We start from the raw sequence: 26,028 nt of genomic DNA, 5'->3' as shown, positions 1-26,028 counted from the left end.
TTCAGCTGCTTGTCTCAGTAGAGTGTGTTGAGAAAGCATAAACAAAGCATATAAAGATAGCATAAATAATCAAAACCCCACAATTGAATTACATCGTCGGAGTGGAATTAAAAGCCGTTGGAGAAGTCTACAGTGGCTGTGGGATTCAGAACCCTATGATTGGTTCTTCTTGGATCTCTTGACCTTCACCAAGAGTTTGGCCTCTGGTATTGGACACTCCTGATGGATCCTTATCCAACTCTGATGTAGTATTTGTTTTATTGAAGAAGAGGATTATTTTCATCCTGTAATGGTCTTTCATTATTTAACATGAATATTGACTTTAAGAAATAAAAGAGGGGCTGGGATTGTGGCTCAGTGGCAGAGCGCTCGCCTAGCACGTATGAGTCCCTGGGTTTGATCCTCAGCACCACATAAAAATAAATAAATAAAATAAAGATTAAAAAAAAGAAGAGAGAAATAAGAGTTCTTCCAAAACAATCATCACTTATGATTTCATTCCAATCTTTGCAGAAATGTTTTATCTCAGCTGGTGCATGTGACAAAACTATGAAGGGAAATGTTGACTGTTGCTGGTTGAATATTAAAATTGTTCTAGCTCTCAGCTTATTGTGCTTTAGTACCTTCTTCCAGTTCAAGTACAAACTCTTATGTAGCCCAGGAAACACTGTCAGATTGTAGGATATTGATCTACAGAGTTTGTCTGGCTTACCAGCCTGCTCCAGTAGATGCTATTTCTAGTGGTTGCTTTTCTCTCCTAAGTAGCTCATAAGTACCATCAGCTTTAAGAACCTAATTAGGAGTGGGTGCAATGGTGTACACCTGTAATTACAGCTGCTCAGGAGGCTAAGGCAGGAGGATGGCAAGTTAAAACCAGACTTAGCAAATTAGCAATACCCTGTCCCAAAAAATAAAAAAAGCTAAGGATGTAGCTCACTGGTGAACATCCCTGGGTTCAATTCCCAGTACCAAAAGAAAACAGGGAGAAAAAAAGTTGATGAGTATGATTGAAGCCATGCATTTTGAATATAAATCAACTTTCAGTATATTTATCTTAATTTTTTTCCTTATTCCCATTGGTGCACATAGGCTGATGCAGATAGTTTTTATATGGCATGCAATGGTCGTCAGTTCAACTCAATCGAAGATGATGTTTGCCAACTGGTCTATGTGGAAAGGGCTGAAGTGCTGAAATCTGAAGATGTAAGTTTGAATACTTGTTATCTTTAATATAGCAGATTGGTATGAAATCAGAAGTTAAGCAGTCTGTGGAAATGTCCAGAGCAATCCAAACCACACAGACAGAAGATAGATAAGTGGTCACCAGGGCCTGGGGGAAAGAATGGGAAGCGACTGCCAACAGGTAAGGGGTTCTTTTTGGGGTGATGGAAATGTTCTAAAGTTATGTAGTGGTGATGGTTGCTCAACCATATGAATATAGTAAAAGCCCCTTTAAGACAGAGAATTTATGCCAGGTGCAGTGGTGCATGCCTATAATCCCAGCAGCTTGGGAGGCTAAGGCAGGAGGTTCATATTTCCTAGAGTCAAAAAGAAACATTTTGTTTGTTTGAAGTATTAACTCTAATCCCTTTCCTAATTTTTATTCTGTTTCTATAGCAATTTATAATTGCTCTGATCTGTCATTTTCTATGGGAACCTGTCCTGCAATATGTGTTCCCTCAAATCATTTTATAAAACAGCAAATTTAGCTCTGATGTTTTAAAGATTTTCCTTCTTTTAAAGTAATTCTTACCAGATACAGTGGTGCTCGCCTATAATCTCAGTGCTTCAGGAAGCTGAGGCAGGAGGATCATGAGTTCAAAGCCAGCCTCAGCAAAAGTGAGGGCACTAAGAAGCTCAGTGAGACCCCTGTCTCTAAATAAAATATAAAAAATATAATATAGGGCTGGGGATGTGGCTCAGTAGTCGAGTATCCCCGAGTTCAACCCCAAGTACCCCAAAACAAACAAATAAAGTAAACCTTAAAGTGTTTTTACCTGAAATCAGATCGATGGAAATAACTTCTGGGTAGATTGTTCTATCGTTAGATTAGGAGAAATAAAATTTAATGAGTGATAAAATTGGGCTTCCTTTGGGTCAAGTGCTGCACAAGGCCTGCTTTTTAAGATTCTTTTCCATAACTGAACATGACTACCTTGAGAGAGTCCCTGTAAGCACCTGTTCTTCAGAGACTGTAAATGAATGTGCTTTTTCTCCATTTGTCCCCATGCGTATGTATGCCTCCTACCCTGGTCTCGATAATTGCTGCTCATGTTCTGGCTGGGAGGGCCTTAGTCCAGCCTTGTGGTCATGCCCCCTCTAAGCTCCCTGCACTTTTTAAAATTTTTGTCTGTTCTAAGATCTATAAGTACAAGAAATGGCTGTTTTGGGGTGCATACTGGATTTGGTTTTGGTTACCAATGTTCCACACCTTGAACAATGTCTGGCACATATAGCAAGGACTCAAGAAGTATGTGTTAAATGCGTAAATAAGTTAAGTCGGTGCAATTGATACTATCATCACTAAGTAGAAAGCGTTAAGTTATAATTTACTCTGGAAAAGTCTTCAGATCCATTGCTATTCTGCTTTTATCCCTTTGGGTATTTTGGTCATAGACTTTTGGAGCTTGAGCTAGGAATCTGGTTCCGTGTGTTAAGGTTTTGGCAGCAGTCTTCCTTCCTGGAAAGCCAGCTCCACGAGGGCAGGGATTCATGTCTGCTGTCTTCACCACTGTTCCAAGTGCCCAGCACAGTACTGAGAATGTAAACCATATTACACTAGTGTTTGTTGAATTAATAAGTGAGTGAAAATTTTACCACTTTAAATTATTTGCACAGAACAATAATGTTGAAAACACATGCGAGGCAAGTGCTCTGCACTGAGCTACAACTCCAGCCCAGGAAAACTGTTTTAGAAAACATAGCTGAGTGTGGTGGCACATGCCTTTAATCTCAGTGACTTGGGAAACTGAGACAGGAGGATCACAGGTTCAAAGCCAGCCCCAGCAACTTAGCGAGGCCCTAAGCAACTTAGTGAAATCCTGTCTCAAAAAAATAAAGAGCAGGGCTGGGGATGTGGCTTAAGCGGTAGCACGCTTGCCTGGCATGCACGGGGTGCTGGATTCGATCCTCAGCACCATATAAAAATCAAATAAAGATGTTGTGTCCATCGAAAACTAAAAAATAAACATTAAAAAATTCTCTAAAAATAAAAAAAAATAAAGAGGACTGGAGATGTGGCTCAGTGGTTAAGCACCTCTGGTTTAATCCCCAGTACCACACACACAAAAAAAAAGTCATGGAATGATGGCTGAAGGACAGAGTGGGATGTTTTCCTGCAGGGTGCCAGCCTCCCTGTGATGGACCTGACTGAGCTCCCCAAGTGCACAGTGTGTCTGGAACGAATGGACGAGTCTGTGAATGGCATCCTCACCACCTTATGCAACCATAGCTTCCACAGCCAATGTCTGCAGCGCTGGGACGACACGACGTGAGTGCAAGGGCTGTCCCCTACTGTATCAGAGTCCATTATGACCCTTCCCCAAAATTAAAAATAGCACCACCAAGAATGAACCACTCCAAGTGTTTGACTCTACCAAACTTTCACCATAAGAGACCACCAATTTTCACCTTCTTTCCTCTGTTCACTGGGAATTCACATTCTTGAGGAAGTCCTTCTTAGTGAGGATACTGATTCTGAATCCTTGTGTGCCGCAGTCTGGCTGGGCACAAAATAACCGAGCCACCACACAAACTTGTAGATTCCAACAGCAACTCTTTTTTCCCGAACTCTCACCCGCTCTCTACACGCACGTTCTGGGAAAATACACTCCCTCCACCAGGCTCTTCGTACCAATTCTCTCAGAACCCTGAGAGAACTCAATGGGAACTCAAGCAGTGGGCGCTTGAGGCAGCAGGATATGCCCTATTCCCAGCAGGATCCACCCTAAACCTGGAGCCACCCTAATCCAGCAGGATCCACCCTAAACCTGGAGCCACCCTAAGCAGGATCCACCCTAAACCTGGAGACACCCTAATCCAACAGGATCCACCCTAATCCCGGAGCCACCCTAATCCACGAGCAGGGTCACCTTTCAACCAAAAATGCCATGTGTCATGGCTCTCAGCACTTGTGCAGTTTCCCAGAGCAGCATGAGCTCTTCATTCCTTCTGAGAGATGGAATGGGGGTAGGAAGGAATACAGAGTTTGGCTTTGAGACTCTTTTGTTAAGGTGAAACCTGTCATGGGCTGGGGGTGTGGCTCAGTGGCAGAATACTTGCCTAGCATGCCCAAGACCCTGGGATTTATCCCTAGCACTGGGGGAAAAAAATGAATTTAGGTCTGCAATCTCTTCTATGGCCTGTGTTTGATATCTACAATTTCACTTTCTTATCAACCATACTATAACAACCTTATATTTAGCTTTATGGTGCTATTAATAGCTTGATAGCTAGTCAGAATAGCAGTCAACATTTATAAGCACACACCTATGTATCCTAATTCCCCAGGCACAGGAGGCCTAAGTTGTAGGTAACATGCTTCAAAGAACAGTTGGAACCTGGACCTTTTCTCCCACCTGTTATTAAATGGAGGGTGGTTGTTCCCTTTGCAAACTGCACTGTAGGACTTAGCTAGAAGCTTTATATCAGCTTCTGGCCTCATGGGTTTCCCAGTTCAGAGGGAAAAATAGAAAATCAAGTAATCACACAATTAAGTGTGAAATCACAGCCTTAACAGCTGTTACAAAGGTGCAATGTTCAGCATTATGATTGGAGACACTCTCACAATAGGTAGGAGTTAACCAGGTGACAAGCAGGAGCAAGAAAACACAGTGGGGGTGGGGGGTTGTGCATGGGAAGGGAAAGATCACACTCCCAAGGTCCAGAAGTTAGGAGGGATGAAAGTCCATAGGAATCTCTATTCACCCACAAGTGGCCTCAAGGTTAGAAGGAGAGTGCCAACTTCCCAGAGCGAGGACCTCACTTGGCTTGTTCTCTGCTGTGTCTGCCTTGCGGGGTGTGAGGCAGGTATCTGCATTCAAAAGCATGCAGCTCATTTAGTGAATGATTTTTTTTTTTAATATTTATTTTTTAGTTTTAGGTGGACACAATGTCTTTATTTTTATGTGGTGCTGAGGATTGAACCAGTGCCTCATGCATGCCAGGTGAACACTCTACCATGGAACCAAAACCCTAGCCTGTGAATGGGTTTTATTTGAGCCTTGGCATATACTTAGTACAGTGCTGGGTGCTGATGGGAAGGAGCTAAATGCAGGTCCTTGCCCAGGAAGCACAGTGTAGGGGGCTTCCACATGTATATAAGTGCCCCGAGGGCTCCATTTCCTAGGAGAGGCCTCAGTCGCACATTATATAAGTGTACCTAATTCAAAGTGAAGATTGGAGGGTAGAGATGGTACCCCGACTGGTGGTATGGACTGCTTGTAAGAGGCAGGGTCAGAACTAGTTCTCTGACCAGAACCTGGACAAGGATTGTGTGTGGGGGGGTGGTTATGGAGGGAAGGTTGTTGTGTCTGGGAGAGACTCCTCAAAGATCTCATTAAAAAATATATGTGTGTGTGTGTATATATGTATATATAATATTTTTAAAAATATTAAAAACAGGCCAGGCAGGTGGTATAGCAGGGGTTTTTTTGCCTGTGATCCCAGAGACTTGGGAAGTTGAGGTAGGAGGAACACAAGTTCAAAGCCAGCCTCAGCAACTTAGTGAAACCTTGTCTCAAAATAAAACTTTAAAAGGGCTGGGGTGTGGCTCAGTGGTTAAGTGCCCCTGGATCAGTCCTAAGTACCAAAAAAAAAAAAAAGAAGAAAAAAGAAAAGGCTATGAAGCAGATAAAATTTCTCCCTCTTCCTCTGCTTTATCAAAATTTTGTATAATTTCATTTTGATTGAGAATAGCTCAAAATGGTTATTTTAAAGTGATGTCTTTGGGGTTTGTTTTTCTGCTCCTTCATTATTTATGGTTTTGGGGCAAGTTACTCAACCTCTCTAAATTTCAGCTTATTTGTCTGAAACATTGATGATAATAATAACATTTGACCTTGTGGTCTTGAAGATTTGGTGAGTTAAGTGTCATAAGATGACAAGGATTTGTTAAGGCTGGGGTTGTGGTTCAGTGATAGAGCACTTGCCTAGCATGTGGGAGGTACTGGGTTCATTTTCAGCACTGCATATAAGTAAAATAAAGATCCATTGACAACTAAAAAAAGTGTATTTAAAAAAAAAAAAGAACTTGTAAATAATATCATGGGTTTGGGGCTGGGGCTCAGTGGCAGAGCACTTGCCTAGCATGTGTAAAGCTCTGGGTTCAGTCCTCAGCACCACGTACAAAGAGAAGCACATAAAATAAAGACATGTAAGGGCTGGGGATATAGCTCAGTTGGTAAAGTGCTTGCCTCACAGCATAAGGCCCTCGGTTTGATGCCCAGCACCCCAACCCACCCCAAAAATAAAATAAAGACATGCTATCTACCTACAATTACAAAAAAAAAAAAAAATTAAAGAATAATAAAGTCGTATACAGGGGCTGTGGCTGTAGCTCAGTGGCAGAGCACTTGCCTCACACATGTGAGGCACTGCGTTCAATCCTCAGCACCACATAATATATAAGTAAATAAAGATATTATGTCTGTCTACACTAAAAAAATACTTTTAAAAAAGTCATATATAGGGGCTGGGGTTGTGGCTCAAGTGGTAGAGTCCTCACCTAGCATCTGTGAGGCACTGGGTTCGGTCCTCAGCACCACAAAAAAATAAAATAAAGATTGTATCCACCTAAAACTAAAAAATAAATATTTTTTAAAAGTCATATATAAATGTACAAATAATAAAAATAATAACAGGAAAGTGATAATTTAGCATCTCAGTGAGGAAGACATAATCCAGTTCTTCTGTTATTGCCATCTTTTGTGTCTAATCTGTACCATTATCTTTCTGCATCCTGGATAGGTGTCCTGTTTGCCGGTACTGTCAAACACCTGAGCCAGTAGAAGAAAATAAGTGTTTTGAGTGTGGTGTTCAGGAAGTAAGTAATGGATTATGGAAAAGAATGATGAATACAGCTTTATTTGCCTGGGATTTTCTTCTACCCAGTGTGGCTTAAAGTCTTTTTGACACACACACAAAAAATTAAAATGAGTCTCAAATACATGCCTTCTAAGCAAAAATACTTCATGCTATTATTGTGGGTTTTTTTAAAAGACTTGGCCATTTATTGACAAATTGTGAATTTTATTTTGCTGTTTACATAAAATTCCATAGAAATCAGAGAAAATGATTGACCTATAAAAGCATTCTGTTGCATTTTTAAACATATTTATCTAAAACTCCTGTAGGAATAACTCTAAGTCTCATTCTGTATCAGCCCCTTCCCATCCCAAATGGGCTAATTCATGTATTTTTGTTTAACTAAGATCTTACCTCTTCCTTGGCAGAATTTATGGATTTGTTTAATTTGCGGGCACATAGGATGTGGGCGATATGTCAGTCGACATGCTTATAAGCACTTTGAAGAGACACAGCACACATATGCCATGCAGCTCACTAACCATCGAGTCTGGGACTATGCCGGAGGTGAGCATCACTCTGATTTTCTAATTTGGATCTATTCTCTAAGGAGACATTTTCCTTCAGAATCTCTCCACTTTCTCACAGCTTGAAGCATCATCTTCCTGTCAGCTGTTGTAAAAACTCTTCATGGTGCCCTGTAGACTCCATTTCCCAGGAGTGGCCTCAGTTGCACATATATAAGGGGAGTTTCTACTTCCACTCTTGCCCATTTTTTAAAATTCAAATGATTTAATCCAGTTTTAAAAAAATATTGCAAGACATTTCACATAGACTTGTAAAAACAAAAATTTTCAGTTAAAAGTATACGGAGACCTTTTTCATTTTTAGGAACCCACATTGGTTGACTAATTTCTTTTCTTTAGATAATTATGTCCATCGACTGGTTGCAAGTAAAACAGATGGAAAAATAGTACAGTATGAATGTGAGGGTGACACTTGCCAGGAGGAGAAAATAGATGCCTTACAGTTAGAGGTAAGATGCCTATCAGCTACCACTTAGTACCTATTCCTACTGCTTCTTACTATTCCAACTGGAAGGGTTGTTTGACTTTTAATTTTTGCTGTTTACTTTGCATGTAAACTTCTTTTTTTTTTTTTTTTTAACTTCTATCATTGCTATGAAGGGTTAAAATATTTTTATACCATCTGTTTTTGTTTTTGTTTTTGTTTTGAGTAGCAGGGATTGAACCCAGTGATGCTTAACTACTGAGCTACATCCCAGCCCTTTTTTTAAAAAAAAAAAAAAAAAGAAAGAAAGAAATTATTTTGAGACAGAGTCTCGCTACGTTACCTAGGGCCTTGCCAAGTTGCTGAGGCTGGCTTTGAACATGTGATCCTCCTGCCTCAGCCTCCACAATTGCAGGCAACACTGTGCTCTGCACATCTGTTTTTCTTTATTGAAAGTTTAAGCTTCACTGTGCCTTATTATTTTCAAGTGACATTCCTAGTTGTTTCCAGTTCAGGTTAGTTAATTTAAACAATCTTGGTTATCTTTTGTAGCTGCAATAAACTGAAAATTAGAATGTTCCTTTGGCATCACAGTAGCAGCTGGAAACTGAACAGACTTGATCAGAATGAGGATAACCCATTAGTATCTTTCCATCCCCAGAAGTGTTTTTGTACACATTGGACTGGGGTTTTTTTATGCTTTAGAGGCTTGGATGTTTAAATGTTGACTCAAAGTATATATTTTATGAATTAGAGGCTGATATGCTTAAAGCCATTTTCTGAGTATTCATATAAATGAAATAACAAAATTAGTACGATCTGGTTTTTCTCCATAGTAGTAAATTCCATCCACCATAAAGTTATTATAGTATAAAGTCTATTTTAAGTTAGGAGAAGTTTCAACATAAGTTCCATTTTGTGTAAATGCAAAAAAAAAAGATTCTTTTTTTTTTAATTGATATTTATTTTTTAGTTGTAGGTAGACACAATATCTTTATTTTATTTTTATGGGGTGCTGAGGATCAAACCTAGAGCCTCACGTATGCTAGGCAAGCGTTCTACCTCTGAGCCACAACCCCAGCCCCCCCCCCATTTTTTATTTATTTTTTTAGTCATAGATGGACACAGTACCTTTATTTTTTTTTTTTTTATGCGATGCTGAGGAGCAAACTCAGTTTACCTAGCCTCACACATGCTAGGCAAGCACTCTACCTACCACTGAGCTACAACCCCAGCCCGCCCCCAGAAACAAATAACAAAACAAATACCTTAACCTTCAGAGGAAATGGACATTTGAAAACTCACTTATCTATAGATCTTTAAAGATCTGATGGTTTCAGCAAAATGGCCCAAAATAAGAACAATATTGCTATCAATAAATTACTACACTGATAGAGAAAAGATCAAATCCCCTTTAAGTTTTTAGAATGGCTCTTCCACGTTAACTATGTTACACACATTTTGTTTACTCAGGAAATATTTATTGGGTGGGAGGTGTAGCTGAGTGGTGGAACATTTGCCTTGCACGCTTGAGGCCCTGGGTTCCATCCCTAGCCCCACAAAAAAATAAAAATTCCAAAAAAAAATGAGAGAAGAAAGGAATATTGTTTTATTAAAGGCTACTACCTTGGAGCCACTATGTCCCATGCTGTGACTACAGCACTGAACCAACTCCCTGCCTTCACAGAGCATATATTCTAGTGGCACAGGTGTTCTTTAATTGTCCTTTCTCTCTAGCCTACAAACATGTTTAGATCCATTCTGATTCTAGAGTAGTATTCCAAAATGGAGATTTGATTTTGCCAATGCTTGGCCTTAGAGTTTGCCCATATTTCTCAACATGATACCCACAGGCTTCCACAGGCCCTAACTCTCTGTATTCTGTACTCCAGCCTCCTGGGTGTCACTTCTTTATTGCTGAAGAGACTCTGATCAGCCACAGCACTCTCTTGGCCCAGCAGGTCTCTGCAATCAGATCTCTGTTTATCTGTCTCTGTCAAGAGCCCTCTCAAAATCTTGGTTTCTCTCAGAAGTCCTACCAAATGCTGCTGTCATATACTATCTGTCCCTTCCCTGTAGTTTCACAGCACTGTTCATTTATTCATGCCATCATGTAGCAAATGTTTCTTGACATCCAGCATGCACCAGGTTCTGGAGTTAAAGAAAAAGATATAGTTCTTTCTTTGAGAGAGTCCATAGTCTACTCTGGCAGCAGGCAGGTAAACCGTGGACTACATACTAGTGTCATAAGAGCTATTAATGCTAAGCATGCACTGAGAAAGCCAAGTGGAGGCAGTTAACCAAAGGACTGATTAATGGATGGTTTGCTTTGAGTTATATATAGATTTTTATGTGTGTGTGTATGTGGTATGGAAGATGGAACCCCGGCCTCATGCATGCTAAGCATATGCTCTGCCACTGAGCTATACTCCTATCCCTGAGTTGTACGTAGATTTAAACCCATTGTGATTCTTCTTAAAGTCAGCTGGACCAGAATAAGTTTCTATAATGTACATTTCTCCCAACTGGGTTACAAGCTCCAGGAAAACAAAGTATAATTCGTCATCTCTGTGACTCCTGGCACAGCACCTGTTGGAAAGAGTGGAAACCAAAAGTAGTATACATTTTATGAGCCTGCCACAGTGGCATATGCTTGTAACCCCAGCTACTTGGGAGACCAAGGTGGGAGGATCCCTTGAGCTCTGAGCCATGAGTTTGATAACAGCCTGGGTGGCAAAGCAAGACCTTTCTCAAACAAACAACAAAGCTGGGCATGGTGGCTTGTGCCTGTAATCTCAGCTACTTGAGAGACTGGCAGGAGAATCACAAGTTCAAGACCAGACTCAGTAACTTAGTGAGACTCTGCTCAAAACTTAAAATTAAAAGGGCTGGGAATGTGGCATATGGCTCCATGTTAAAGTGCCCCGGGTTCAATCCCTATACCAAAAAAAAAAACTTGCTGGGGGGCTAGGATTGTGGCTCAGTGATAGAGTGCTCGCCTCACACATATGAGACCCTGGGTTCGATCCTCAGCACCACATAAAAATAAATAAACAAAATGAAGATACTGTGTCCATGTATAACTAAAAAAATATGTATATATTATATATTTTTTTTAAAAAGTTGCTGGGGCTGGGATTTAGTGGTAGAGCACTTACCTAGTATGTGCAAGGCCCTGGCTTCAATTATCAGCACCTCAAAAACAAACCAAAACCACTACATTCTGATGGTTACTTTTATTCTATTGATCAAAGTCAGGTTTTAATTGGATTTCAGAGACTGACAGAATTGACTTACATTTTGTTGTTTACTCTCTATTTCTAGTATTCATATTTACTAACAAGCCAGCTGGAATCTCAGCGAATCTATTGGGAAAACAAGATAGTGCGGATAGAGAAGGACACAGCAGAGGAAGTAAGTCTGTCTCGTTTGGTGACTGCTGAAATGCCATCTGGCAGGGCAGTCTTATGGTGGGTGGGAAGCAGAGGGCAGGGGAAAAGGAGTCGTTAGAATCTTCCTTCTGAGTCTGATAAATGGTAGAGAACGGTTTTGCCTCTAAAAAGAAACCTTGGGGGTGCTGGGGCTGAGCTCAGTGGCAGAGCACTTGCCTAGTATGTGTGAGGCACTGGGTTCAATCCTTAGCACCACATAAAAATGAAACAGAACAAAGGCATGCTGTCCATCTACAACTACAAAAAAAAAAGAAAGGAAAAAAAAAGAAAACTTGGGCTTAAAGGATTGTAATTTTCAAGCAGTTTATGCAATTCTGTTACAAACATAAGGTATGTATATAAGGGCTTGTAATTTGAGTCAGCCAGTTGGTTTGTCAACTTGGGAACAGCTGCCTTTGAGAGCAGCTTTGAACTTGTGAGGCTACAAGATGGTATTAAGCTCTTCTAAATTAAAGGAAATAAAATTGGGCAGAGATGTTAAAGAGTTTCAGGGGTCATCCTGGCAGGATATTGGGCTGGGTCAGTGGTTTCCAGATTTTAACAAAATAAAGATGCCATCCAAACCAGGCATGCTGGCACACACCCAGCTACCTGGGAGACTAAGGCAGAAGGATTGTACATTTGAGGCCTGCATTGGCAGGTTAGCAAGACCTATCTCAAAATAACAAAAAAGACCAGGCTTGGGGTGAGGTTGTGGCTCAGTGGTAGAGCACTTGCCTAGCATGTGTGAGGCACTGGGTTTGATTCTCGGCACCACATATAAGTTACTAAATAAATAAATAAAAGTCCGTCAACAGCTGAAGGAAAAAAAAAAAAAAAAGACCAGGCTTGTAGCTCAGAGCTTGCCTACTATGTGTGAAGCCCTGAATTCAAACTCCACTACTGCAAAAAGAAAAACCAAAAAAGATGCCATTCAGCTCAAGCCTGTAGTCTCAGCTACTTGGGAGACTGAGAAAAGAGGATTACATGAGGCCAGACTAGGCAACATAGAAAGATCCCATATCAAAAAGCAATTAATTTTAAAAAAAATATGCCATTCAGTTATTTCATGATGTGAAAGAGAAAAGTGGTGTGGTTTGGGTGGAAAGCTGGGTAGAGGACTCAGACCCCTCCCAGCTTGATTTTCCCTTTATTTCTAGCATGTACAAAGAATCCCGAGAGTTCCAAATAAGGTAATTTGAAAAACCATGAGAGTTTCTATATAATTAGGGCTCTAGGAACCATTCTCTGGACTTAGGGACAGGGTCTGTAATTAAATAAAGACCTTTGACATTTTTCTTTTTTCTTTTTCTTTTGTGGTGCTTGGGATTGAACCCAGGACCTTGTGCATGTGAGTGAAGCATTTTACCAAACTGAGCTATATCCCCAACCCAAGACTTTTGACATTTCTAGTGATTACTATAGTGACTTGGTGAGTCACCACCCTTACCTGGGCCTCCAGAGCCAGGCCTGGGGCCCATGTCTGCGTTGGCTATAATTGCAGACCTACGGCCAGGGTCCAAGCTCTTGTTATGCTAGGCCCATGGGCCCCACTTTCTGGGTCTGCCTATAAATGAGAGAAATAGGGTTCTTTTAGAATAATAATAATAATAATGCTTAACACCAACTTTAAAATGATCTAAAGTTATTGTCAAAATTCTTACAAGAACCTTCCAGTCAGTGCAAGTGCCTTTCCAGAGGCACTTGAGGTCACTGGACTTTGTAATTCTGAATAGGGCTTGATTGAAGCACACGTGGGAGTGGAGGCAGAGCCCTTGGTGTCACATTATAGACTCACAGGGAGGCGTGTTGGCAGTGCTTCTGCAGCCTCACTAATGGGGTTTTCTATGGGATGTAGCAGCTCGACCACCTCAAATCTTTCATGCAGACCTTTGAGAACTCAGCTCAGGAATCTCTCTGCCCTTTGAGATTCTTCAGGATTGACTTCATTTCCTAAAACATGTCAGTGAAAGCAGGTTGGGGCAGGGAGAGGAAGCACTGAAACTTGCTTACATTTACTTTTAGGTAAACAGAGGCCAGGGCAGCTCCAGGTCAAAGTTCACAGGGCTTAAAGGATGCTTTTGTTTTCTGATAACAAATATCATTTATCCATAAGTTCATGGCTAATACAAGCCTATTGTCCTGCCACTGTCCTTTATTTAGCCATTCTTCTATCCATTAGCACCCTCAGCATTAAAGAATGCAGGGAGAACAGTGACCTGGACTCTGGGCTACACTGACAGATTCTTGTTTGGGAGGCTCATAAAATGTTCATGTTGCCAGGTGTAGTTGTGCACACTTATCATTCCAGCTACTTGGGAAGCTGAGGCAGGAGGATTGGAAGTTCCAGGCCAGACTAGGCAACTTAGTGAGACCCTATCTCCAAAAAACAACAACAAATGGCTGGGAATGTATCTCAGTGGCAGAGTCTGAATTCAATCCCCAGTGCTACAAAGAAAAAAAAATTCCATGTCAAGAGGGGAGTGATTGAGGTTGAAATTCATCATGGATTTTAGTCGTAAGTACTGTTTCTTGCTGGGCATGGTGGTGCACACTATAATCCCAGCAGCTTGAGAGGCTGAAACAGGAGGATTGCAAGTTCAAAGCCAGCATCAGCAACTTAGTGAGGCACTTAGTAATTCAGTGAGGCCCTTTATAAAATATAAAAAAGGGCCGAGGATGTAGCTCAATGGTTAAGCAACCTGGGTTCAATCCTCAGTACCAATAAATAAATAAATAAATAAATAAATAAATACTGTTTCTTCCCTAGTGCCTGAGGCAGTGCCATTACTATAGCATGTGAGCCGAGTCTAGAAAATAAAGCTTATACCCACTTGAAGGTTCTTAGTTTTCATGGGGTCACATTATGGACTCACAGAAAGGACTGACATATGAAAAACACATAGTGAGCAGTACAGGCAAATTCCCTAAAGATGACTCTTTTTTGTTTGAACCTCTAGCTCCATTTAAATCAGTATTTTTCCAGTTGTGGATTCTGAAATGAATATAGTGGATCACAGCTGGCATTTTTATTGCATAGAATATGGTAGATATAAAGTGTTTAGAGTATTTCACATTATTTTGTGAAACTCGTTTTTGTTTCATGTCTATATCTATTCACTGTTTCTTACTGTGGTCTAGCGCTTGGAAATGGTTTAAAGGCACTAACAAACCTTTGTAATATCCATCTTTAGCAACATTAAAAGCCTCTTTAGAGTTATCTTTTTTTTCCCCCTTGCCTATGAATGAACCCTGGGGTGCTTTAACATTGACTTTCATCCCCAGTTCTTTTTATTTATTATTATTATTTCTTGAGATAGGGACTCACTAAATTGTGAATGGATTAGGGCCTCACTAAATTGCTGAGGCTGGCCTTGAACTTGTGATCCTTCTGCCTCAGCCCCCCCAAGTCACTAGAATTACAGGGATTACAGGTGTGTACCACTGCAGCCAGCTAGATTTACCTCATTTTTCATCTTGATTTAAATGTGTTTGGCTTAAGCATTTTCTCTGACCAAAACATACAGTTTGATTCCTTTCGATAGTAATTTTTGTCCTTTCCAACTTCACTGAAGAGTGAGTTTGGGAGCAAATGGGAAAACAATGTAATAGTCTCTGATTTCAAAATAACGTTGAAGAGAAAATTAATACCAAAATAAAATTAGGGCAATTTTGAAGCTATTTTTATTTTTTAAAAATATTTTTTAGTTATACATGGACACAGTATCTTTATTTTTTTTATTTACTTTTATGTGGTGCTGAGGATCGAACCCAGTGCCTCACACATGGGAGGCAAGCACTCTACTGCTGAGCTACACCCCAGCTGCCCCGTCCGTATTCTTTTAAATTAAAGAAATTGGCTATAAAGTTAATTGCTACAAAACAATTATTATTTTTTTTAAAAGGGCAATGCTATTAGAGACCAACTAGGCTGTATGAAAATGTTTAGAAAGAGAGCATATGCAGAAGCATATGCCTGTAATCCCCTTAACTCTAGAAGCTGAGGCAGGAGGATCGAGTGTTCAAGGGCAGCCTCTGTCTGCAACTTAGTGAGTCCCTACTTAACTAGTGGCACCCTGTCTCAAAATACAAAGTAAAAAGGGATGGGGAGAGCAGGGGTTGTGGCTCAGTGGTAGAGAGAGCACTTGCCTAGCACATGTGAGGCACTGGGTTTGATTCTCAGCACCACATTTAAATAAATAAAGGTCCATTGACGACGACAACAACAACAACAAAATATATATATAATATAGTGTGTGTGTGTGTGTGTGTGTATGTATGTGTGTGTATATATATCTATATATATGTAAAGGTTTGGGGATGTGACTCACTGGTTAACTTCCCTGAGGGATTCAATCCCCAGTTCCAAAAAAAGGAAAAAAGAAAGAAAGGTTGATTTCTCCTGCATGATCAATCTCACATGCATCATACGCAGGGTCTGCTAAGGATTCAGATATGGTGCAGAGGTTGTGTCTTCTCTTCAGTACAGCTTTGGCCTCTAGTGTACAGAAAGAGTTTTAGAACTTGGCTTTGGATCAGGCTTGGTCTTAGACTGGATTCACCACCATCAAGCTAAGTGACCTTGGGCATATTGCCTCACCTTTCTCTGAGCCTTAGTATTTGTCAAAGGTACCTTATCTATGGCATTGGCTTGTTGTGAACAATAAATGAGATACTGCCTATGGAACACATAGCCAGTGCCTGGACCACATTTAAGGGGGATAATTGGTCCTTAAAAAGTATTGTTGTGGGGATTGGGGCTGTTGCTCAGTGGTACAGTTCTTGCCTAGCATGTATAAGGCACTAGGTTCAATCCTCAACACCAAATGTCTGTTTATATACAATAAATAAATAAAAGAATTTCAAATCTCGGTCACTTTCAGATCCTATTATTGCCTCATGGTCCACTCAGCCTCTCCTTTCCCCTTCCCATCTATTCTTTTCCCAGTGTCCTTCAACAATGGAGTTGAGGGGCTGGGGATGTGGCTCAAGCGGTAGCGCACTCGCCTGGCATGTGTGTGGCCCGGGTTCGATCCTCAGCACTACATACAAACAAAGATGTTGCGTCCGCCGAAAACTAATAAATAAATAAATAAATAAATATTGAAATGCACGCTCTCTCTCTAAAAATAAATAAATAAATAAAATAAAGGCATTGTGTCCATCTACTACTAAAAATATTTTTTAAAAAAAAATGGAGTTGAGGCAGTTTTTAGGTCTGTTGGCCTTTACACTGAGCCAGTCCAGTTTCCCTCTAGCTGGTCTCCAGTACACTCTTAGCTAGGATTACTGCTATCTAATACACCAAAATCTTAAAATTCTCTTTTAAAAATAAGACTAGGTCATATGACTTAGTTCTCTAGACATATATTGTCTTTACCTCCCAAACATGGACTTTGTGTTTCATACAGCTTGCTGGTATGTGAGAAAAGTAATAGTTTGGGGCGGGGGGTGGAGATAAGACCAAAAAATGAGAACCAGTGGATTATTATAACTTAAAAGTAATGATTTGAGGGGTGGTGGAGATAAGACCAAACAATTAGAACCAGTGGATTATTATAACTTTTGAAATGTAAGCACAGAAGGGAAAAATAATGGGGAGTGATTAATAATGGGAGGCCTGCTCTGCCCTCTGGTGAACCAACTCCTGCTCAAGGGCCTGAAACTTGCTGGTCACCTTCTAACAGTTTCACGACATTTAGCAACTTCTGATCCCTTCTTCATTAGTGTTCAGGAACAGTAAGCAAAAAAAGAATTTCTCACAATTTTCATTCTTGTTACAGAAATGCTTTCTATATATACATATTAAGTTGTTGACAGACCTTTATTTTATTTGTTTATAAGCATTGCTAAGAATCAAACCCATCAGCAGAATTTATAACAGTTTATTGTACCTAGAAATACTCATGTATACAATTCCACACTGGAAGATTCTCAGCAATCAATCAAGTTAATTACTGAGCCAACTTAAGAGGAAAAAAAATGGAAAAGAAACTAAAATGTTGGGTGAATTCTACCAAAGTCAGCCATGGTGGCTATACTGGCACAGAATATTAAACTGAGTGTGACTATTTTCACTGCAACAAATGAAAAAAACAAAAACAAAATGTGCCTGTTGTTTAAAGCACTCAGTAGAGGGCTGATGAAACTATTTTTTTTTTCCTTTAATACATGCACTCTTGAGTCCTAGTCACTGAGTGCTTGTTCAGACAGCACACGAGGGGTGAGAGTGCGTCTCCTAGCCTTAAAGTGGGAGGTATGCCAGGCGCTCAGAGGCTTTCGTTAGCGTGCAGAAATATTAGAAAACCTCATTGACTGATCAATTTTATGTATTTGAATATCAGAAAATTGAAATTTTCCATAATTATTGCTCATCCCTAATCATGTTCAACATCATACTTACTCATTAGAGATTTCAGATGAATTCTTAAAATTAAAAAAAAATCTTCATAGTACTAATTTTGTTTCTTTATACAGTTTGCATTTGGTGTTAGTGCTTGCAATTATATTAAAATCAAAAGCTGATTTTTAAGGCATATATAATTAAGGATGCCACTCTCTTGTTTTATACCAATAATTTAAAGATTTATATGCTAAAAAAATCAATGCACAGCACTAAAGCATGAGCTAGTTTCACCTAAATCTGTAAAAAAAATATTAAAGATTTTATATTTTTTTCACTGGGAAGAAATTCTTCCTGGATGAAATTACAAATATGTGTAGAATATATTTAATAAAAGACTTATAAAATAGCTAAATATAGAACTTCAATATAGATTGGCGTGTAGTATATAGAACAAGATTCCATATAAATAACTTTAGCCTTTTTAAAAATGAAGTTGCAGGCTGACATTATGTTCTATACTCGGTAAGTGTTCACAGCCCTTACAGACATTAAGTGTAAATTGTTTCAGATGTTCGGCTTTGTTTAAATGCAATCAGGTTGTTTGTTCGTTGTTAATGCTTTGATGAAAAGGCTTTATATGCAGTAGATCTACAAAAATATTGTTCCTACTGATCAGAATTAAATTTGTATAGAGCAGAGTTTTAAAATGAATGTAAATAGCACTAAACATTTTCTTTCTGCAACCTGTACTTATAGATTCCTTCTGTAAACTAAATTAAAAAAAATATATTGTAGTACATTTTGGTGGTAATTTTAAAGGTGTTGATTAGGTCAATAATTGTTTAAGCACTGTCTCATCCATGTTAAAATCATTTTCTACTTTTATTTCTGAATCTTTTAAAATTCATTTCAATTAATATTTTGTTGTTGGTTTGGAAGTAATCCCAATGTATCTTTGATATTTAACCTGGTTAATTTGTGCACAGTCACAACAGTGGATAGAATTATGTAGTCTCTGTTATACTAAAATGTTATATTCAAGAGATGTTAAATATTTACATGCTTTGTTGACTTGCTCAAATGTGAATCCTGTTAGTGTTGACTGAAGAAGAATCTGGTAGTTTCTTAATTGGGCAATTAACCATTTATGGCTCTATTTTTCTTTTGGAAAACAAACTACTGGTAATTATTTTTAGGACTTATTTTGATTCTAATTACTCCTATTTTTCCAAAGTTAAAGACTATCAGTTAATCATGATTACATTTTTCTGGTGGGTTAAAAAATTCTCTGTTTTCAATATAGTTTTTTGTGTGTTTCCACATTATATATTTTTCCCTTTTGCAAGACTTCAATTTAGAGTTTCCTAAGTGGGATAAAATGATTCATTAGTAGAGAAAGAATTGTGTCACTTAATATCTAATATTATAGTTGTACAAAATGGAAAAAGAATAAAAAGTAGCAGTAAATTTATATACTGAAAACACCAAAAATTTAGATGCCTTAATAGTATATACATGAAAATACTCAACTATCGTTTAAAAACAATTCCTCGGACTGCCTGATGGTTAAAATATAATTGATCCATATCCAAGGCTACTATTGAAGATCCTCTGCCAAAAATAGCCCCTCACTTAACCTGAAGGTGAGAGCTGCATAGACCCAGTCATGTAAATAAAGCCTGAACTGCAGGCCTGTGCCACTGCCCAGCGCTTGGCATCTGACTCATCTCTTACCTGAAGTGTCCTAGACTTAAGTATTCTGGACAAAGCAATGCTTTTCTTTTATTAAAACCTCAGCATGTCTCCCTGATCTGAAATATTTGCTTTCTTTTCAAAATAAGTTGTATCTTATCATGAAAAATATAGTATCTAACATCATCATTCACATTGAGGTTTTCTCATAACAAACATCTTTAGTTTTAAGAAGTCATCTTGACCAATGTTACAGTAATTTCTGTTAACTGATTGTGGTAAGCAATGTTAATGTGAAAAGAAATTAAAACTTTCTTTATCTGTTGTTAAAAAAAAAAAAAAAAAGAATCAAACCCAGTGTTTCACATGCTAGGCAAGTGCTCTACCACTGAGCTACAACCCTAGCTCCCAGATATGCTTTCAAATGATTACCTCACCTTTTCTAGATTTGGTTTGTCAAAATCATACACTGATAATTGGGGAAAATCGTGTCCAAGGACAACACAATTTAGCATGATCCCTCTTTGCTCTTTCAGATTAACAACATGAAGACCAAATTTAAAGAAACGATTGAGAAGTGTGATAATCTGGAGCATAGACTCAATGATCTCCTGAAAGAAAAGCAGTCTGTGGAAAGGAAGTAGGTATAGTTGGTCTGTTATTCAAATTAGCCACTTTATGGTAACATGCCCTGTCAACAGATGATTCCCTTCATTCTTTTGGGAGGACCTTCAATTTCAAGTGTGTACATCACCAGGTTTTCAAGAGATTCCCTATAAGTGGAGCAAATTTACTGTGACTCCTTATTTACTAAAAAATGCATTATTTCACCTGAGGTGGATGGCCCCCTGCCATCTGCATCTTGCAGCGTGGCAGATGGCTTCCATTTTTGTTGGTAGGAAGGAGTTTCCTTGTGTTCAGGGCCTGCAGCTGCTATGAACCATGGTTGATAAAACTGGAAGTTAGGAAGGAGTCTATATCTAAGCCAGAGATGTCGTTGGCTTTAGCCAAAGAGGTTGAAAATAGAGCAAGGAGCCAAATGATTAGTGTGGCAACTCTCATTTAAGAAGATAGTTGTTACTGATTAAAATTATCTTTCTGATTTAGGTTATATTCACTTTGGAAGTGAATGGATTTATTGTGTTCATACAAATAGATAAAACATACATTTAAGGGGGATAATTGGTCCTTAAAAAGTATTGTTTGGGGCTGGATTGTGGCTCAGCGGTAGAGCACTTGCCTAGCACAGGTTGGACTCGAATTTGATGCTCAGCACCACATAAAAATAAAGGCATTATGTTGTGTCCATCTAAACCAAAAAATAAATATTAAAAAAAAAAGTATTGTTTGGGGGTTTGGGGCTGTTGCTCAGTGGTACAGTTCTTGCCTAGCATGTGTAAGGCACTGGGTTCAATCCTCAACACCAAATGTCTGTTTATATACAATAGATAGATAGATAGATAGATAGATAGATAGATAGATAGATAGACGGACGGATTGTTTGGGAGGCTGGGGATATAGCTCAGCGACAGAGCACTTGCCTAGCATGCACAAGGTCCTAGATTCAATCCCTAGTACCATAGGGAGAAAAAGTATTTTTTTCTTTAACATTATTTTGGAATAATTTTAGAATAATAGAAAGACTGCAAATATAGTAGCATCAAGATTTCCTAATACTCTTCACCCATTTTCTCCTACTGTTAAAAAACATTTTCTAATAGTTTCTTCTTGTTGTAGAAAAATATATATGGAACACAGGATGTGCCATTTTAACATTTCTAAGTATAAATTCAATAGCACTAAGTGTACTTTCAATGTTGCAAAACCACTACCATCCCTATGCTTCCAGAATTTTTCATCACCCCAAACAGAAACTCTCTCACCAAATTTTTTAAACCTCTATAAAAACAACACTGCAATATTAATAGAAATTTTTAAATTTTCTTCCACTTTCAATATCCTAACAAATTGAGCTGAGTTAAAAAAATTAGTTAAAACTAGATGCTCTTTTCACTTCCTGGATCCTAGTAAGTGGTAACTTGTTTGTTTGTATTTGTTTTTTAATAGTGAATGTTGAACCCCAGGGCACTTTACCACTGAGCTACATCCCCAGACATTTTTATTTTTTATTTCAAGACAGGGTCTCTACATTGCTTACAGTCTTGCTAAATTGCTGAGGCCAGCTTTGAACCTGCAATCCTTGTGCCTCAGCCTCCCAAGTCATGGGGATAATAGGGGTGTGCCACCATGCCTGGCACATTATCTTTTTTCTATAAAAACAGTACTGCAGGTATTCTCTTTGGTGAAATATTCTTTTTTGGAAACATTTTCATACTAGCATATTTAGATCTATTCTGATCTTTGTTAACAGTTGCATGATTTACATTGTATGGATACACTATAATAATTTTAACCAATTCCCTATTGATTAACATTTAAATTGTCTCCTGTCTTACACCGATATAAACAGTGTTTTAATGAGCATCTTTCTTCATTCATCTTTTTATAGGATAAAAAAGTAGAATAGCTAATAGCTATGTCAAAAGGCATGTGCAGCTGGGTGCTGTGGCCCATGCCTGTAATCCCAGCAGCTCAGGAGGCTGAGACAGGAGGATTGCATGTTTAAAGCCAGCCTCAGCAAAAGGGAGGTGATAAGCAACACAGTGAGATCCTATCTCTAAATAAAATACAAAATAGAGCTGGGGATGTGACTCAGTGGTCGAGTACCCCTGAGTTCAATCCCTGGTATCCCCTAAAAGCGGGGTGGGGCATGTGCACTTTTCTTTTTTAAGCAGAACTGGGGACTGAACCCAGTGGTGTTCTACGACTAAACTGTATCTCCAGCCCACCCCTCCCCCTTTTTTTTGGAGATATAGTTTTGAGATATAGTTGTCCAGGCTGGCCTCAAATTTAATGATCTTCCTGCCTCAGCCTCCCAAGTTGCTGAGATTAGAGGTATGCACCACTATGCTCAGCTGTGAACTTTTTGTTGTTGTTTTTTGGTACCAGAGATTAAACTCGGGCACTCAAACACCGAGCCACATCCCCAGCTCTATTTTGTATTTTATTTAGAGACAGGGTCTCACTGAGTTGCTTAGTGCCTCCCTTTTGCTGAGGCTGGCTTTGAACTGGCGATTCTCCTGTTTTAGCCTCCTGAGCCACTGGGATTATTGGTGTGGGCCCCTGGCATTACAGGCATGGGCCACTGCCCAATTTAAGAGAATTGACTTCCAAAAAGTCTGTACCAATTTACACTCCAGTGTAAACATGTTGGTGTGCCTTTTTTTTGTAAATTTTTTAATTTGTTCTAATTAGCTATGCGAGGCAGTAGAATGCATTTTGACATACTGTACACAAATGTAGCACAACTTCTCGTTCCTCTGGCTGTATATGGTGCAGAGTCACACCAGTAGTGTAATCATACATGTATATAGGATAATAATGTCTCTCATTCTACCTTCCTTCCCATCCCCACTACCCCAGCACTCCCCTCACTCCCCTCTGCACAATCCAAAGTTCCTTCATTCTTCCGTAACCATACACCCCCCACCAAATCAGCATCCACTTATAAGAGAAAACATTCAGCCTTTGGTTTTTTGGGATTCCTTATTTCACTTGGCATAATTTCCATCCATTTACCTGCAAATGTCATAATTTCATTGTTCTTTAAGGCTGAGTAATAGTCCATTATATATGTGCACCACATTTTCTTTATCCATTCATTGGTAGTAGGTGTGCCTCTTCCAGTGGGCTCTTTAGCACTCTGAAACATAAAAATGGTATCTCAAATGGTGTTTTCATTTATAATTCTTTACTTATGTGTAAGATTGGGCATTAAGAATAGGGAATTCCCAATTCTGGAAAACCCTTTGGTTAGAATAAGCATCTTTTTTTCTCCTCCAGAAATGCAGTGAGGTCAGAGCAATTGACTCTCCAAGAATGTCACTTTTCCTCATAACTTCTTTATTATAGCTGTTTCTCTGAGGCATCCATTTAACTATGGACTGACAGAAGCATTTTTACCATGAGTCACACAAGTTTCTGCTACTGAAAAATTTCAGATGCTTAAAAATTGGCTGGAAGCTACACCTGGGTTAACAAGAGCAAAATTCTTTCTTTGCCTAGCTGATTACAGTGGCAGCAAACCAGTCTCCCTCAGCAGAGGAGGGAGGGGGAGACTGCTCTAAAATGGATTCTGAGGTCGTGGCCTGCTGTTCAATCCCAGAGTAGAAAGGCGACTGTGTCAGCAAATGAAAAGATATGCTTTTGTCTTTGTTTTGCAAAAGGTGCACTCAGCTAAATACGAAAGTGGCCAAACTCACAACTGAGCTCCAGGAGGAGCAGGAAATGAATAAGTGTTTGCGGGCCAACCAGGTCCTCCTGCAGAACAAGCTAAAAGAGGAGGAAAGGTTGTTGAAGGAGACCTGTGACCAAAAAGACCTTCAGATCACCGAGATCCAGGAGCAGCTGCGTGATGTCATGTTCTACCTTGAGACTCAGCAGCAGATCAGCCATCTACCTGCTGAGACCCGGCAGGAAATACAGGAAGGACAGATCAACATTGCCATGGCCTCCACCTCCAGCCCCTCCTCTTCAGGGGGCAGCGGGAAGCTGCCCTCCAGGAAGGGTCGAAGCAAGAGGGGCAAGTGATCTTCAGAAAAACAACATCCCTGAGACTGTTCTCCCTGGCACTGAAGGGTGTGCTGGGACCTTTGGCTAAATGGGAGGGTGGGCCCTAATAAGTACAAGTAAGGATCAAGCCACAGTCGTTTGGATCTTTCATTTGCTAGTGTGGCATAGTGAATGTAGAGGGTGCTGAGAGAGCAGATGCACCTGAACAGTGTTTTCAAAGGTGGGTAAGAGTTCACTAACCTCAGACATTCTAATGACCATTTTGCCTTCCTGCTTGGTAGATGCCCCAACTCTGCTGTGCATTTTTCCGTTGTATTTATTGAGTTGGAGTATTTGATGTTTAGCTGTAGGGTAGTTTTAAGACGTGAAGTTTTTCATAACCTCAAAGGTAATGTTACCTAGCACTAAACCTCCCAGAGCTGATAGCAGCTGCTCTAAAGGCAGGCTCCCATTGGCTACTGAGGAGCTAGGAAAATTCCCTAGCTCCAGTCTCATATCATTGCCATCCCTCCCTTCCTCTGGGGAGTTGAAGAATTGTTTGAATGTTATATGAAGATGGGCTGGGTTGTAAGCCAGGCAGTGGCTTGTCACCAGCAGCCATCTCCTCTTGCCCTACAGCTAGCCAGGAAAAACAACCCAGGACAGATTGAGTAGACATAGTGTAGGAAAAATGGTGGCAGTTCCACTTAGTTTATTTCTGGTGACTCCACACATCATTATGCACCTCAAATAAGAAAGAGGCTTAATGAGTATTCAAGATCTAAATCTCAGAGTGGATTTCCTAGTATCTAGCAAGAATAAGAGAGGAAATTTATCATCCATGTGAAAACATAGAATGAGGCCTCTGGCTAGCTAATTGTGTATTTTGCTGGGATCAGTATTTTCTGAATGTTTACAAAAGATCCGAATTCATGTTCAGGTTGCAGCTAGAGGGAGCTTGGGCAGATTTTCAATTATGCTTTCAAGATATAACCAAAGGCTGTTACTAAATCCTAAAATTTGAATTTCAACAGAGCCCCCTTTAAAACAGTCATGTAATGCTTGTTATGGACTGAAGAGGGGTTGTGTACTTTCTCTAGAACCAGAAACAAGATAATTCGTGACATGCCATAATTGAGTGAAACTGAAGCGAGACCTGTGTTGGAATTTAGCTTCTAGAAGAGGGAGCTGGACATGTTAACAAGGCATACTGTTAAATGATGGGTTTTGTTTTCTGCTTTATAATTAGCCAAAGGTTTTAAATTGTCACATTGAATAATTATTTTTTAGGCTGTGATTGGGCCTCATCCCCTTTGACTTAAATGGTCCTAGGTGTTGTTAATACATCAGCTGTGTTGCTAATCACTATCCATTTTGGGGGATATGCTGCAGCATTCCCTCTCCCCCCACCTCCACCAAAAACAAAAAACAAAAAAACCTTAACTGTAACTTTGCAAAATGAATGTACTTAGTCAAACATTCTTAATTTTTACTTAGGGCAGACCAATGCTAATGCTATAAGTCCTTCTTGGACTTTAATTAATATACAGATATCTTAAAGCAAGAGTGGGAATGTAAAGCATAACCTAATTGTCTTTCCTATAGAGATTCTATTTTATTTAAAATCTATTTTTACACTAGTTAGAATCCTGCTGTTTTGGCCAAGTACTTGTCTTGCATGTCTGACCTTGCAGAAGCTGGGGTGGATTGTAGCATACTAATTAAGAAGTAGTTTACAAAGCTTGCTCCTCATTTCATTATGATCGCCTCCATCACTCGGCCCAGCCTCCAGCTGGCAGAGCTGCGGTTTTCAGCACAGGTGGGACAAATGCTCTGGAAGGCTGTGCCCAGAGGAATGAGCAAACAGGTAAAGGTCCCCAAACTACTTGAAGGTTTAAAAGAAATGTTCCGGGG

At 39.5% G+C, this 26,028-nt stretch overlaps 1 protein-coding gene across 7 annotated transcripts in view; it reads left to right on the top strand.

Moving 5' to 3' along the window:
• The window catches only part of LOC107156441 (BRCA1 associated protein), a 35,934-nt gene extending 10,367 nt beyond the window's left edge, over positions 1-25,567 (top strand). For 6 of the 7 annotated variants that reach the window (XM_015502521.2, XM_048785620.1, XM_015502519.2 and 3 more), the window contains 8 exons: positions 1,090-1,203; positions 3,342-3,490; positions 6,967-7,042; positions 7,452-7,590; positions 7,950-8,059; positions 11,359-11,448; positions 20,040-20,143; positions 23,790-25,567. In XM_015502521.2, the coding sequence (XP_015358007.1) occupies positions 1,090-1,203; positions 3,342-3,490; positions 6,967-7,042; positions 7,452-7,590; positions 7,950-8,059; positions 11,359-11,448; positions 20,040-20,143; positions 23,790-24,153 (1,146 nt within the window). In that variant the 3' untranslated portion in view covers positions 24,154-25,567. The remainder of the gene's footprint in view (positions 1-1,089; positions 1,204-3,341; positions 3,491-6,966; positions 7,043-7,451; positions 7,591-7,949; positions 8,060-11,358; positions 11,449-20,039; positions 20,144-23,789) is intronic. The other variant, XM_015502520.2, reaches the window with a different exon arrangement.
• The last annotated feature ends 461 nt before the right edge of the window (positions 25,568-26,028 follow it).

Source organism: Marmota marmota, unplaced genomic scaffold, assembly GCF_001458135.2.
Source record: "Marmota marmota marmota unplaced genomic scaffold, marMar, whole genome shotgun sequence".
In the NCBI taxonomy this organism is placed as follows: Eukaryota; Metazoa; Chordata; class Mammalia; order Rodentia; family Sciuridae; genus Marmota; species Marmota marmota.
This window is presented reverse-complemented; position numbering and strand designations above follow the sequence as displayed.